The 16165-nt window shown below is 43.8% G+C and overlaps 1 protein-coding gene across 1 annotated transcript in view; it reads left to right on the top strand.

Annotated features, from left to right (window-relative positions):
- The window catches only part of CLK1 (CDC like kinase 1), a 10714-nt gene extending 722 nt beyond the window's left edge, over positions 1-9992 (top strand). The window contains exons 2-13 of the mRNA XM_008070772.1: positions 1212-1372; positions 1606-1834; positions 2833-2923; positions 3329-3395; positions 4733-4849; positions 4939-5105; positions 6800-6894; positions 6985-7114; positions 8195-8277; positions 9027-9106; positions 9425-9515; positions 9631-9992. Of these exons, the coding sequence (XP_008068963.1) occupies positions 1212-1372; positions 1606-1834; positions 2833-2923; positions 3329-3395; positions 4733-4849; positions 4939-5105; positions 6800-6894; positions 6985-7114; positions 8195-8277; positions 9027-9106; positions 9425-9515; positions 9631-9774 (1455 nt within the window). The 3' untranslated portion in view covers positions 9775-9992. The remainder of the gene's footprint in view (positions 1-1211; positions 1373-1605; positions 1835-2832; positions 2924-3328; positions 3396-4732; positions 4850-4938; positions 5106-6799; positions 6895-6984; positions 7115-8194; positions 8278-9026; positions 9107-9424; positions 9516-9630) is intronic.
- The last annotated feature ends 6173 nt before the right edge of the window (positions 9993-16165 follow it).

Here is a 16165-nt window from a genome sequence, read left to right as displayed (position 1 = left end):
GGGCGAGCCCGGCGTCCGTCATCCGTCATCCGCCATGTTGTCGCCGCGGCGGCCGCTCTGTAAGATGGCGGCGGGGCGGAGACCAGGCCACGCCCTGGACCGAGAGGCGGAGCCGCCTGTCGCTGGTGGCGTTCGCCGGAGTTCTAGAGTATGCCTGAATCCCCCTGCGGTGGCGAGTGGAGAAGAGACGGTCTCGTGGAAGGAGGTGCCGGTCGTCTCGCGAGGCGGGGAGGACGCCCTTAGTGGAGTTGGCAAAAGCCGGGTTAGGAACCCCGGGAGAGAGAAGGAGCGCGCGAGAGGAGGCCGGCGGTCGGGCGTTTCGGTGGGGACGCGGAGGGGCCGGCAGTGAAAACGGCTGTCGACGCGGTCACCTGTGTAACGTCATCAAGTTGTTTGTTGCCGTAGAGACTTTCTCTTCCTTTTTACCTTTTTTTTTTTTTGGGGGGGGGGCCCCTTGTGCGCTAAACGTTTAGGGAAACATCCCTTGTAACGAGCCGTGGAACTGATTCCGAAAGTGCGGTCTTGCAGATTCCTCAGGTTCGATCCTGAATCCTTCAGATTCCTCAACCCCAAGTCGATAGTGTTGAGAATGCATTAATTCTTTGAAGAGACGGTGTCACTAATTACTCATGATTTTTATCTTTTGGGGCTCAAGTGATCCTCCCCGAGTGCCGGGATCACGGGGCCACCGCCCCCGGCCGACGTTGCGGGTAGGATAGACTCAGTTTTGATAGGGATCGTGCGTTCCGAGGGGTGTTTGGCACTCGGAACGGCGTGTTTTGTCATTTTTGTGCTGTGGGGTCATCGTTGATTTCCGCGTATGATAAAAGCCCTTGGTAGTTTGATTTACCCGTTTACGGAAGTGGCCCGTACTTAGTCATCCAGGTGGGAAGGGGGACGTGGGCACCCGTGTGCCGCTGCTACCAAGGCAGGCAGAAGGTTTACCAACGTTAATAAGTAGGGATTCCTCCTGTTTTTAAAAATTCAACTAAACCCGGGCGTTTCGTAGATAATGCAGAATACCTGTGAATAAAGTTCAAACTCTAGAATCTGAGACGACACAAGCATTGGGTTGAGCGTTGGTGATTTCCACTGGGAGGCGACTTCTGAACTTTGGGTCACTAGTGGGGTACATCTGCAAAGAGGAGTTTGGTTATCAGACAGTTCAGTGTGGGATACAATTTAACTAGGAAAAACTTGTCTTTATGCAGATGAGACACTCAAAGAGAGCTTATTGTCCTGATTGGGATGAAAAGGATTGGGACTATGGGAAGTGGAGGAGCTGCAGTGGTCACAAAAGAAGGAAGAGGTCACATAGCAGTGCTCAGGAGAACAAGCGCTGCAAGTACGACCACTCTAAGACATCCGACAGGTAGGGGGGGCCGCGTCTGGGTGTACAGATGGTCTTTAGGATAAAACTGGTGTCACCTGATAAGTAACCGACTGCTCGTTTGTGTTACCAGGAGGAGATTTTGATGGTTTGTAGTCTGTAAAATTGTGTATTTTTGTCCGTAAAATTGAGCGGTACTATCTTAAGAGATTTACTGAGATTTTTACAGTATTTGCTATTAGCATAACACGTTGAAAATTGTTTTTTTTTCCTAGCCATTATTTGGAAAGCAGGTCTATAAATGAGAAAGATTATCATGGTCGACGCTACATTGATGAATACAGAAACGACTATAGTCACGGGTGTGACCCTGGACATCACCACAGAGACCCTGAAAGCAGATACCAGAACCACAGTAGCAAGTCTTCTGGTAGAAGTGGGAGGAGTAGTTATAAAAGCAAACACAGGGTCCACCACAGCACTTCCCATCATCGTTCCCATGGGGTATGCACACCTTTTAAACATTTTGGAAATTTTATTTCCTGTGTGTGACAGGAAAACTTGATTGTTTGATTATTTGAGAAAGTTTTGTTTAAGATGAAGTCATTTCAATTTTAACTTGCAGGATTCTTTCTGTGTTTGTGTATTAGATAGGAAATTCCTGAAATGCAGTACACGTTTAGTTCTAGAATAACAGATTTCATTATTGGTTGGCTCCTAATTGTCATTCCAGTAAAATAGGGGAAGTTTAATTTAGGTTAGATTATAAAAATGATTACAAGCTATTCTAAAATAAATCTGATTTGTTTTGATAAATTGAAGTTTATTACAAAAACTATAACAGGCATTTTATTTTTGAACGATTGAGGATTAAGTATGCCTCTTTGTTCTGACAAAGCTTGTTCTCTGATCCTTTTGACACTAATTAGTGTAAGCTACAACAGATGTGCGCTGTTGTGGGTTATGTTCATTGGAGATCAACTCAGATGACATTTAAAATGCCATAGTGTTATTCTTGTGTGCCAATTCCCCCCCAAAAAATTAGCACTTTAATTTTATTTATTTACCATTTTAATATTTGTTTTCTTAGATTAGCTAGGAAATCTTAATTTGGCCAGTCTACTTTGACAAGTAAATATTATCTCCTATGATTTTGCAACATTAAATTAAGACACTAGAGACTTAGTTATGTTTCAGTGAATGCTACAACTAAGCATTTTTTTAAGAGAAACAATTGTATTATGTTTTGTTGCCTTGCCACTTTGAGTATCTTATCTGAAAATCTGTTCCTTGCCATGTTTTTCTCCTGTTAACATAAACTATGTGCCCTGTGAATTTCTGGGGACTGAATTTGAAATTGCTCCTGCCAACCGTTTGTGGCCTGGCGCGTATCTGAATGCCTGAATATCTCCCCGCTGAATGAATTTCGTATTCTGCCCTGAATTCACTCGGGTATATTGATTGGCTGGATGATCTTGGTGCCGCCCACTTGACGTTACCAGAAGAGTCACCGAAGGAAAAGAACCAGGAGTGTAGAGGATGATGAGGAGGGTCACCTGATCTGTCAGAGTGGAGACGTACTAAGTGCAAGATGTATAGAATATTTTTCAACACTTTTAACTTTTCAGATAACATAATCTGTATATAGATTAAGCTTTCAGGGATTTGGAAATCTTTTCTTTCTCTTTTTTTTATTTTGTTGGTTTTCTTTTTTTCCATTTCTTTTGGTGGGGGGGATTGTGTTTTTGCTTTCTTTAGAAATTTAATGCTTATTATGCAGAACTTCCAGAACAGTAATCAAATTAATGAAATTAGCCTAAGAATGGAATTATACCTAAAAATAGTTATATGTTTTTTTGATGGTGTTGACCAGTATTATAATACCTAGTGATAAGGAAATTTGTAGCATCAACTAGAATAATCTGCATTGATAGCATTTATTATGATAAGCACATTGTTTCCACTTCTTGGTATGACTGATATTTATTTCTCTTTTAGATGAAATTGTTGATACTTTAGGTGAAGGAGCTTTTGGAAAAGTCGTGGAGTGCATTGATCATAAAGCGTAAGTTTTCTGTCCTGGAATTAACGCTTGGGGAAGTCAGCAATGTAGATTATTGGGGGGTTTTTTGGTTTTGTTTTTTAATTTTGTGGAGGCACAGGGTCTTGCTATGCTGCCTAGGCTGGTCTTGAATTCCTGGGCTCATACTGTCTTCCTGCCTCTACTTTCCAGAGTGTGAGCCACCGCCCCTGGCCAATGTAGTTATTGAGCGTCAGAAACTGATCTTAATTATATATCTTTATACCCTTTTTGACTTGACTGTAAGAAACTCCCAGTTAAAGGTACTTGCCCATTATACTTTTTAAACACTAGCTGTTCATGGTATGGGCAGCTTCTAATTCCAGTTTTAGACTGAGAACATTGTTTTGAGAAGTATTTTGTTATCCTGTTAGACACAGTTGTGGCCATTTTTTCCCCTCTGGATTAGTGGTTTTTTAGCATTGTCTCTGGAGCTTTGCCTATTCCAGACCTTTACTGGGTAGTTACCCAGGAACTTACACTTTTTTTTAGGAAGTACCATAATTCGTCCTGATAAAACTCTTCCATTTTCTTTTTCTTGTTTCTGGTTTGGCTGTTTGTTTTTCTCAGTGGGAAAGTTTTTCTTTTCTTTTGGGGGGGCGGGAGTGGATTCAGAGTTTTTAACGCTGGTGCCCAGGCTGGAATGCAGTGACATGCTCACGGCCACCCCAACCTGCTGCGCTCAGTCGATCATTCTGCCTAAGCCTTCCAAGTAGCTGGAATCACAGACATGCAGCAAGCATGCCCGACTAATTGTTTGATTTGTTGTAGAGGCGAGGTCTTGCTAAGTTGTCCAGACTGGTCTCAAAACTTTGGGCTCAGTCAGGCATTTCTCTCACCTCCATCTCACAAAGTGCTGGGATTATATTTGTGAGCCACTGTGCCTGACCAGTGGTAAAGCTTTTCTAAATGAATTATTTGAGGAGGCTTCTTATTATCGGTAGAGTTCTGAGAGCTAGAGCTCTTTCCTGAGCTCCCAATGTATTCCAGTTCTTTGGTAATCTCGACCAAAGGAAGATTTAAGATGTTTGACAGTGACAGGTACTGTAGGAAGATTTTTTTTAGTTGAAGAATCAAAAAGTAACTTGGTGGTGAAAGAAATTCATGTTGAGCATATATTTACATACCATATCCTCAAAGCTTTATCATTGTAGTTGCTTACATTGAATTGCAGTTAGAAGAGAGTACTTGCTAAACCATAAGTTCAAAATGACGATACTGTGGATCAGAGAAGAAGTAGTAAAGTTTGAGGAGAGGGATAGAAACATGGAATTGGGCATCATTTACATTGTTTTACAATTTATACTTGTTTTTTCTAACAGGGGAGGTAGACATGTAGCAGTAAAAATAGTTAAAAATGTGGATAGATACTGTGAAGCTGCTCGCTCAGAAATACAAGTTCTAGAACACTTAAATACAACAGACCCCAACAGTACTTTGTAAGTATCAAATTAAAACTTGGAAAATGGCCTCAGGTGTATCTGAGTTGTGAGAATCTGTACTTAGTTACTTTTTCATGTGTTCATAGCCGTTGTGTCCAGATGTTGGAGTGGTTTGAGCATCATGGTCACATTTGCATTGTTTTTGAACTACTGGGACTTAGTACTTATGACTTTATTAAGGAAAATGGTTTTCTCCCATTTCGACTGGATCATATCAGGAAGATGGCATATCAGATATGCAAGTCTGTGAATTGTAAGTTCTTGGCATATCTTTGTTATTTATCTTGCTCTAGCTATTCCAGTGTATGCATACATCAAAATATGTGCACCATAAATACACAATTTTTATTTGTCAATTAAGAATAAATAAGGGGAGAAGATGCATGGAAAATTTAATTGATGTCATGCTGTTAGTCAGCCGTGTGCATTTCTTTTGTTTTGTTTGTTTTTTGAGTCAGAGTCTCACTCAGTCTCCCAGACCTGGAGTACATGACCACCGCAGCCTGGACCTGCTGGGCTCAGGTGATCCTTCCGCCTCAGCCTTTCAAGTAGCTGGAACCACAGGCATGTGCCACCATGTCTGGCTTTTTTTTTAATTTTTTAATTTTTTTCTTGGTAGAGATGAGGTTTCAACGCCAAGTTGCCCAGGCTGGTCTCAAACCCCTGGACTCAGGCAGTCCTCACCTTGGCCTACCAAAGTGCTGGGATTACAGGCATGAGCCACTGTGCCTGGCAAGCAATGTGCATTTTATTGTTCGTATAACAACATATTATTGAATTAGACTATGATTTAGCTTTTCTAGTTCCTAAAAATATTAACCCATGGGCTGGGCTCAGTGGCTCAGCCTGCAATCCCAGCACTTTGGGAGGCCGAGGCGAGTGGATTGCCTGAGCCCGCAGGTTCAAGACCTGTCAGGGAAACTTGGCAAGACCTCGTCTCTACAATGAAATGAAAAACTAGCCGGGCATGGTAGCGCACGCCTGTAGTTCCAGCTACTTGGATGACTGAGGCGGAAGGATCGCTGGAGCCCAGCAGGTTGAGGCTGCGGTGGCCAGGAGCGTGCCGCTGCACTCCATTTTGGGCGACAGAGTGAGACTCCAACTCAAAAAAAAAAAAAAAAAATATACTAACCCAGAACCCTGGGTAAAAATTAAAGCATGGCACATCGTGTTTTTTACAAGATAGTCTTTCTTTCTTGGCTTGCTTGCATATTTATTTACTTACTTCTATTCACTCATTCATTTATTTAGAGTCGGGGTCTGTTGCCAAGGCTGGAGTGCAGTGGCACAATCAGTCCTGGATCGCTGCACCCTTGAACTGGGCTCAGGCAGTCCTTCCTCCTTAGCCTCCCAAATAGTTAGGATCACAGGCATGCACCACCAGGCCCAGCTCATTTTAATTTTATTTTATTTTGAGTAGGAGTCTTACTGTCACCCAGGCAGAGTGCAGTGGCATGCTCATGGCCACCGCATTCTTGTCAACTTCTGGGCTCAGCCTTCTAAGTAACTGGAACCACAGGCACGTGCCATCGCTCCCAGCTAATTTTTTATTTGATGTAGAGACAAGGTCTCGCCAAGTTGCCCAGGCTGGCCTTGGACCCCTGAGCTTAGGCAATCCTCTTGCCTCTGCCTTCCGATGTGCTGGGATTGTAGGTGTGAGATATCGCACCCAACCTCATCTTTATTTTTTAAACTTTGTGTAGAGACTGGGTTTCTCCATGCTGCCCAGGCTGCTTCTTGGCCATTTAAGTAATTAAATTAGCTGTCAGTGGACTTTTTAAAGAGGGTAGTGAGTTTTAGTCCCTGGAGATTTTCTGTCATATTGGAATGTTGTTGACCACTTTGTTGAGCGTGTGGGAAAGGCATTGGAGATTTTTGTTGTGGAATTTGGGGACTTGGTTTGGTTTCTTTTTTATGATTTTGTAGCAACTTTTTTTTCATTCTCAGTTTTGCACAGTAATAAGTTGACTCACACAGACTTAAAGCCTGAAAACATCTTATTTGTGCAGTCTGACTACACAGAGGCATATAATCCCAAAATGGTAAGTCTGCAATATATTATCTTCTTAATTTTTAAAGTATTTTATGCCTTAATGTTTTAAACTTTCTTAACTGTCATTTATAATTTTTAGAAACGTGATGAACGTACTTTAATAAATCCAGATATTAAAGTTGTAGACTTTGGAAGTGCAACATATGATGATGAACACCACAGCACATTGGTCTCTACAAGACATTATAGAGCACCTGAAGTTATCTTAGGTTAGTATCGATTATTTATGCTTGGAGAACTTTTATATTTACTTACTGAAGTGAACTTAAAATTTATTTGTAGTTGTAGGTCATAATATTTGTAGGATTTTATTACAGATGCGTATGAAATGCAGTAAGGATTTTGAGCTCTCAATTGTTCCAGCTAATATATCTCTGGGACTTTGGGTGACTTGCTTAGCTATTCTGGAATTATTTTCACATTTGTATTATGTGGTAAGGGTTTTAATGTATTCATTTAATACCTGTTATATCCCAGATACTTCATACTTGGAGGCTCAGACATTTTCTTTCCCCCAAATCACTAGTTCCAAAGGTGGAAACCAACTTCCATGAGACTTGAAGCCAGGTGTCTATAAAGCCTATAATTTTTTTTTGAGTTGGAGTCCTCACGCTGTCTCCCAGGCTGGAATGCAGTGGCATGCTCGTGGCCACTGCAGCCTCGACCTGCTGAACTCCAGCGATCCTTCCACCTCAGCCTTCCAAGTAGCCGGAACTACAGGAGCATGCTACCACGCCCGGCTAGTTTTTGATTTATTGTGAGACGAGGTCTCCCCAAGTTGCCCAGGCGGGTCTCGAACCTGCGGGCTTAGGCAATCCACTCGCCTTGGCCTCCCAAAGTGCTGGGTTTACAGGCTGAACCACTGAATCCGGCCAAGCCTATAATTCTTACTTACAATGCTAGTATATTGCATTTAGCTTTAGTTTTTTGTTTTATTTTGTTTTTGAGTCAGATTCTCAATCTGTGAGCCACTGTGCCCAGCTCTTAACTTCAGATTAAGTGGTTCCTTTATGATCCTTCCAGCTCTTATCTTCACATATCCCTTTTTTTAAAAAAGTGTCAGCCAGGCACGGTGGCTTAAACCTGTAATCCCAGCACTTTGGGAGGTGGAGACAGGAGAATTGCCTGAGCCCAGGGTTCCATACCAGCCTGAGCAACATAATAAGACATCATCTCTACAATAAATAAAAATATCAGCCAGGTGTGGTGGCACATGCAAATGTCTTGTTTACTAACTTTTAATGACTGACAAGGTTTTTTTTTCCTTACATTTTGCTCTTGTTTTGCAGCTCTCGGGTGGTCCCAGCCATGTGATGTCTGGAGTATAGGATGTATTCTTATTGAATACTACCTTGGGTTTACAGTGTTTCCTGTAAGTTACAATGATCTATTTCACTGCTTTCTAGAAGAAAGGTGCCTGCTTATGTAGATGAATACATTATCTTAAAGTGTACATTTACTTTTTTCTTTTTTTTTTTTTCTTCTTTTCAGATGGAGTCTCACTCTGTCGCCCAGGCTGGAGTGCAGTGGCACGCTCATGGCCACCACTGCCTCGAGCTGCTGGGCTCAGGTGATCCTTTCACCTCAGCCTTCCAAGTAGCTGGAACCACAGGCATGAGCCACCACATTGGCTGATTTTTTTATTTATCATAGAGACAAAGTCTCACCACGTTGCTCAGGCTGGTCTCAAATCCCTGAGCTCCAGCAGTCCTCTCGTCTCTACCTCCCAAAGTACTGGGATTATAGGCATGAGCCACTATGCCCAGCCTACATTTACATTTAAACAGCATTTTCCTCTCGTAAACTATGAATTGTAGATAGGTGTAGAGAAATAAAATGTAATTGTCATTTATATTTCTTTAGTAATTAATCGCTTTATTTAAAACACTTTTTTTTTTTAGAAAGGATTTAAGTAAGAGAGCAGAAAAGCTCCCAGAGTGGGAGGGGACCCAAGGGGGTTGCCCTTTTTAAAACACTTGCGAGTATATTATAATCATTTCTGTCCTTTTAGGGACTCATCAGCAAGCTTGTTCTGTAGGCCCTCATTGATTTTTGCTGTCAGCTGTAATGTGCTAAAATTAGTATGCATTTTAAAGTTTGTTTTTCCTTCATTATTTTCAGACACATGATAGTAAAGAACACTTAGCAATGATGGAAAGGATTCTTGGACCTCTACCAAGACATATGATACAGAAAACTAGGTATGTTTTATTAAAGAGTTAGTGCCAATCCTAAATCCAAATTTTTTTCCTTTTTACATTTTTTCACTTTACCAAGTCTCAGAAACTGATTAAAACTTTGTAAATAAATAATGAAGTCAAACCAACACTTCGTCAGTTAAGTAGTTACCTTGGTGTGAATCAGTTAACTTTTCTGTCCTTTGGCTGCCTTTTATATCTCTAGAAAAGTATTGATCTTTTATCTATAGAAGCATACTATTTGTTGCAGTCATTTACCTTTGCTAGCTATTTTTAAATTTTCGGTGTTGTAAACATGAATGGTTGTTGACTTGTTTTTAGGAAACGTAAATATTTCCACCATGATCGACTGGACTGGGATGAACACAGTTCTGCTGGCAGATATGTTTCAAGGCGCTGTAAACCTCTGAAGGTAAGCCTGGGACATTGCTGAAATAATCAACGTTGAATTTGTTCTGTTTTTATGGTGAAATAAATACAGTATGTGGTAGTAAAGGCTGTTGACCATATTTCTCTTTCTCTTTCAGGAATTTATGCTTTCTCAGGATGCTGAACACGAGCTTCTCTTTGACCTCATTCAGAAAATGTTGGAGTATGATCCAGTAAGAAGAATTACTCTCAGAGAAGCCTTGAAGCATCCTTTCTTTGACACACTGAAGAAAACTGTATAGATCTATAATTGTACAGCTCTCTCAAAAGAGATCTTATAGACTGTATCAGTCTAATTTTTAAATAGTAAGTTATTTTGTACAACTTCGTAAATTTCTTACATTTTTACATTGCCATGTTTATTTTGTTTGATTTGTTAAATACATAGCTTAAGTAATGAACCTTTTTCAGTGATTGTAAAGTGATTTATTCAGAATAAACTTTGTGTTTATGAGATATATATGCATATGCACAATTTTTCTCTGTCACATTAAAGAATGGGCATACATTTCTCTTTTTGGAGGTTTCCTTAAATCTTTAGAAATGTTTACCTTTATTCCCATTTTATGGATGGTCAAAATTGGGTCTTAAGCTTTCCTTCTCTGAGTTAAATGTTGCCATGGAAGGTGCTGGCATCAATAATCATTCATATCAATTCTTAGCCTAAGATCTGGGCATCAGAAGTGCGTTAGTTACATGTTTGAAAGTAAAATGTATTAAATTGGATGACTTTTTTTTTCTGGTTGGTTCCATGGTTTTGGTATTGTGAATAGCGCTGCAATGGATGACTAAACCTTAATGGCTTATATTTTCTCGGGTTTAAAAGTGAGGCCAGGCCGGGCTCAGTGGCTCAGCCTGTAATCCTGCGCATTTGGGAGGCTGAAGTGAGTGGATTGCCTGAGCCCACGGGTTCGAGACCCGCCTGGGCAGCGAGACCTCATCTCTACAATAAATCAAAAATTAGCCGGGCTTGGTAGTGCGCGCCTGTAATTCCGGCTACTCGGAAGGCTGAGGCGGAAGGATCGCTGGAGCCCAGCAGGTCGAGGCTGTGGTGACCGGGAGCAGCCACTGCACTCCAGTCTGGGCAGCAGAGTGAGACTCCAACTCAAAAAAAATAAATAAATAAAAGTGAGGCCATTCTAGGCTTTAAGGGTTGTGCCTTCTCAGGAATGGTGTGCCCCAGAGCAAATCTGGTAACATCCCAATTTCAAAGAATGTCATGTGGCCCAGCCCAGAGTCCACATGGAAGGGACCACAAAGTTACGGGACAGAAGGGATGGAGAATTTGGGCCATCCGTGCGGTCAGCCAGTCACCCATCCTAACTAGCTCCAGTCTGTTAACATAGCCAGAGTGAGCCTGATGAAAATATCACTCATCTCAAAATGCTCTGGTGGCTCCATGTCAGTTGTGCCCAAGTCATTTCAGTCGCCTTGTAAGGGTCTAGGCTGTCTGCTGTGCCACTGCATTCCAGCCTGTGCAACAGAGTGAGACTCCCAACTCAAAAAAAAAAAAAAAATTAGCTGGGTTGGTAGCTCATGCCTGTAATCCCAGCACTTGGCAGGCCAAGGTGAAAGAATCACTTGAGCCCAGGAGTTAGGAGACCAGCCTAGGCAACGTGACGAGAACTCGTCTCTACAAAAAAAAAATTAGCCGGGAATGGCGTGTGCCCATAGTTTCAACTACTTGGGAGGCTGAGGTGGCAAGATCACCTGAACCAGCAGGTCGAGGCTGTGGTGGCTGTAGGCATACCATGGTACTCCAGTCTGGGCAAAGGAGACCGACTCAAGACAAAGACAACCAGGCCAGGAGTGGTGGCCTAGTGAGCTGATTATACCACTACCCTTCATCCTGGGCAAGAGTGTGACCTTGACTCAAAAAAAAAAAAATGGGATACTGGGTTTTATGTGAATATTTTATTTTACTAAGCTACCTCTGATACCATCCTCGTGGGAAAGTGGGCACCTCTTTGTCACTGCCCAGTGGGGGCTGACGTCCAAGAGCACTCGGCTTCTGGACGGCCAGGCTCAGGGAGGGACGCCCATGATTGCTGGGCCGGGTGGGAATTCTGGCCCCCACCTGGCTTCTGCTGCCCCCTGGCTGGGAAGTGCGGGATTACCTCGTGGCCTCATGTGGCCTTCGCTGGCCCTGGTGGAGTGGGCTATCATCACTGACCACCTCAGCTGCCACACTCGGGGATGGCGGGGAGGGTTGTCTTGTTACCCCTGATGGGACGGAAGGCCAGGCCTCCAGATGGCCTCTGCTGACATTGTGGGGTGGAGAGGACTGTTGCCACCTGCAGGGAGGGAAGGCTGGCTCCTGCTCAACCATCCCCGGACAGGACCTTCTCAGGGACTGGGGAACCTCATTACCTGGTGAGGGCGGGAGTCATCCCCTGCTCAGTTTCCGCTGGTGGCTGTGGTGGGGCCTGAGTTCTTCCTGTAACTTTTGGCTGAGTAGAGCAGTCATTGCCTGAACATCTCTGTCGGTTTAGCCTACCCTTTTCCTGGCCTGGCCGGAGATGACTTTTTTGTTTTTGTAGAGCCGGGATCTCGTGTTGCCCAGGATGGTCTCAAACTCCCGGGCTCAAGCAATCTTCACCTCATCCTCCATGCCCAGCCTCAACTTGTTCTGAGACTTTTTCTCCTGCACCTATTGGTGTTTCCACTTGCCAGTTTCTCCAGCGTCAGGTTTAGGATAGGTGAGGCAAAAGGAGAAGCCAGGAATAGCTTGTCACCATGTTATTCCTGGGCTCCCAAGGCTGCTCTGTGCCTTTCAGTCTTATGTGTGTTTTGCTTTTCTGAGTCGGAGTCTCACTCTACAGGGTGCCCAGGGTAGAGTTCAGTGGCACGATCACAGCTCACTGCAGCCTCAAATTCCTAGGCTCAGGCGATCCCCCTGTTTCAGCCTCCCAAGTAGCCGAGTAACTGGGACTACATAGATGCATGCCAGCCACCACACCTGGCTAACTTTTTTATTTTTTTGTAGAGGTGGTCTTGTGTTGTCCAGGCTGGTTTTGAACTCCTGGGCTCAAAGCAATCCCTCACCTCAGTTTTTGGGAATACAGACAGGCATGAGCCATCACTCCTGGCCTAGTTGTCTTTATTTTTTGAGTCAGAGTCTCTGTCACCTAGGCTGGAGTGCAGTGGCACACTCATGGTCACCGCAGCCACAGCCTGCTGGGCTCAGGTAATCCCTCCTTCCACCTCAGCCTTCTAAGTAGCTGGAACTACACGGCACATGCTAATTTTTTGATTTATTATAGAGATGAGGTCTTGCCACGTTATCCAGGCTGGTCTCATACCCCTGGGCTCAGTCGCTTCGCCTCTGCCTCTCGGTGCTGGGATTACAGGTGTGAGCCACCTTGCCTGGCCCCTAGTTATCTTTTAATAATGATAATAAGCTCAGCATGGGGGTGTACGCCCATAGTCCCAGCTACTTAGAGGCTGAGGCAGGAGGATCACTTGAGCCCTATTCTGGGCTCTGTGTTGATAGTAACCTGTCTGCACTAAGTTTGGCATCAATATACTGACATCCCAGGAGCAGGGAACAGGTTGAAGGAGTGAAGTGAAAACCCCCGTGCTCATCAGTAGTGGGATTATACCAGTGAGTCTCCACTGCACTCCAGCCTGTACATAGTGAGACCCTCATCTGTTATTTATTTTTTTTTTTTTGAGTTGGAGTCTCACTCTGTCCCCCAGACTGGAGTGCAGTGGCTTGCTTACAGCCACTCCAGCATCAGCCTACTGGGCTCCGGCGATCCTCTGCCTCAGCCTTCCAAGTAGCTGGAACTACAGGCGTGCGCTACCACGCCCAGCTAATTTTTGATTTATTGTAGAGATGAGGTCTCACCATGTTACCCAGGCTGGTCTCGAATCCCTGGGCTCAGGCAATCCTCTTGCCTTAACCTCAAAGTGCTAAGATTACAGGCATGAGCCACCGCGCCCAGCTTGAGTTGATGGGTTTTGTAAGCTTCTCTCCTTTCCTCACTCCATCCTCCCTTGTTAGTAATCCAAGAAGTATCGTCCATGTTTTTGTTCTCCTTTAATTATTTGCATTCTTACTATGTGACAAGCACTACCAGTCACTAAGCACACAGTACTAATAAGAGGAAAAGGTAGATGAGTTCATGCAAGACCTTCCAGGTGCAGAGTTTTTTTCCTTTTTATATTTTGACCCGAGGTCTCACTCTGTCGCTCAGGCTGGAGTGCAGTGGCACGATCGCAGCTCACTGCAGCCTCGACCTCCTGGGCTCAGGCACACAGGCAAAGACTTTTAAATGTTTATCTCCCTGCTCGGTGCAGTGGCTCACACCTGTAATCCCAGCACTTTGGGAGGCCTATGCAAGAGGTTTGCCTGAGCTCAGGGGTTTGAGACTCACCTGGGCATCTTTGTAAGACTTTACCTCTACAATAAACCAAAAAATTAGGTGGGCGTGGTGGCGCATGCCTGTGGTTCCAGCTACTTGGAAGGCTGATATGGAAGAATCACCTGAGTTCAGTAGGTTGTGGTGGCTGTGCGCGTGCCACTGCACTCCAGCCTGGGCGAGAGACTCCAAGTCAAAACAACAAAAAGTTCAACTCGATGCATTTAGTCTACCCTGGCTGTTGGTCAAAAAATGAAGCAAATGACAGCGGTCACTAACCAGGCACGAGTGTCTTGAATGACAGTGGCAGCACTGGAGAGGTTATTTTGGAGTTGGCATGGACAGGATCTGACCCTGTAGACACCTGGGCTGAAGCACATAGGACCGGAAGCTTTCTGGAGCAGATGGTTTATTCGATCTTTTGAAATGAAACACTGGCAGTTTTGGAGATGTGTGGGTAACGGTCTAAAGTACGTGTGAGCCATACACAAGCCCAAGTGGACTTGGAGGAAGGGCCAGAGGCCCAGGCCTCAGACACACAGGGGCAGGGTGGGGAAGACTGGGGCCTCGGGCTTGTGTACACCAATCAACTGACAGTCACTGTGTCCTCTACCGCAACAAGAGTCTCATGAGAGTTTATTCAATGTCAAGGGTACAGACAAGAAGCAAGTTTTCACAATTAAACAGCGCGGTAGTAGGATAGCGGGTGGGTGTGTGCTCGGGCGCTGGGCGTGCGAGCCGTCTGTACCTCCGGCTCTCTGGTCTTCTTGTCCTTCCGTGTCTGTGCCGGGCGCTGCACTCCTAACTGGGATGGAAATAAGCCGTATTCACAAAGTACTTTATTCTGAAAATACCAGACTGCTGAATGTCTTTCTGAAGTAACAGAGGCTTCCATCTACAAACAGATCACTCATTTCCGACAAGTTTCCATCCAAGTTAACTTTTAAGCAGTCTTTAGGATTTCAGCCTTACAAAAAACATTTCCAGTTTGCCCTTAACCATGTTAGCATGAACTGGCTCCTAGTTGGCTTTGCTTAGTTTTAAATGGTTACTAGGACTGGGAGTTCTCTGAAACAGAACAGCTCAGTTACACTTGATAACACTGTAGCAGCCCAAACCCATTACACAACCATAAAACAGCTAATTGTACCACAGCTGAACAAGGCATCAGTCCTTCTGGATAAAGCCTACAAAGCTCTAAGACACTAGAGTGGGTACCGCAAGCAGTTGAGCTTTCAACTAAGGTTCTGATTAAGGGTACAAAACTGACAGTGACTGAGTACATCTGTCAAATATCTTCATTCTTTCAACTCATTAAGAGCTGAGACTATAAACCTAGAATCAAGATAAAAGTAAATGCATTGGAAAATGAAAGCGATTGGATTTGATACGGCTGCTAAATGCCCATAGTTAAATGAGGGGGAAAGTGGGAAGGAACCAGGAAGTCTCTCTGACCCACAATTTGACCCGATCATGCCTAAGACGTGCATGCTCATACTAAACCACTCAATCCAAAGGAAAGCCAGTTATAAATTCATTACTTTGATGTCAGAAGAACTTATCACACATTCAAATTCCATTTAAAACAAGCCTACTGAAAACTTTATTCCTAATACTTTTAGGCCTCAGTAGGGGTGGAACAGAAATGCTTCATGTAATACCGGACTGGAGACATGGGAACACCACAGCAAGGCAACTGGCTAAGATTCTCACAGGAGTACTTAGGAACCTATTTTACATTGGCACCTGTAAATAGCATCTGAGGAGTATCTTTACAAGGTAACTCATTAGTCTAAGTAATAATGCTCACTAAAACTTTGGCTTCTATGTTACATTTAAAGCCAATCAATGGCTGCCAAGTTCCCGCAAGCCGCCTGCTGACAGTAAAATTTCACTATCATTGTTATGCCCGCAACGTTAAAACACAGGATTTTCACTGTTTTTTATACATTTTTATAGAAGGAACCCCATTGATTCTACATGATACATTTACAACCAAGTGAGAAGCTGTGAAGAACTCAAAAGCCAATGGGAGACACTCTGCTGGGTGCCTACAGAGGACTAATGGACAAGCACAACTGGCAGAAGTGATGGGCAGAAAAAAATGTTGCCTATTTTTACTGACCCTGACAGAAAACAGTACTGCTTCACAGTACAGGTAAGCATCAAGTTATGTCTGCCAGTGCAAATGCCTATAAGCAGGACTTCTTCTCCTTTAAGACAGATGGGCATAGTGGCTCACACCTGTAATCCCAGCACTTTGGGAGGC

This window comes from Carlito syrichta, unplaced genomic scaffold (genome assembly GCF_000164805.1).
Source record: "Carlito syrichta isolate Samal-C Ts95f unplaced genomic scaffold, Tarsius_syrichta-2.0.1 Scaffold314013, whole genome shotgun sequence".
Lineage (NCBI taxonomy): Eukaryota > Metazoa > Chordata > Mammalia > Primates > Tarsiidae > Carlito > Carlito syrichta.
This window is presented reverse-complemented; position numbering and strand designations above follow the sequence as displayed.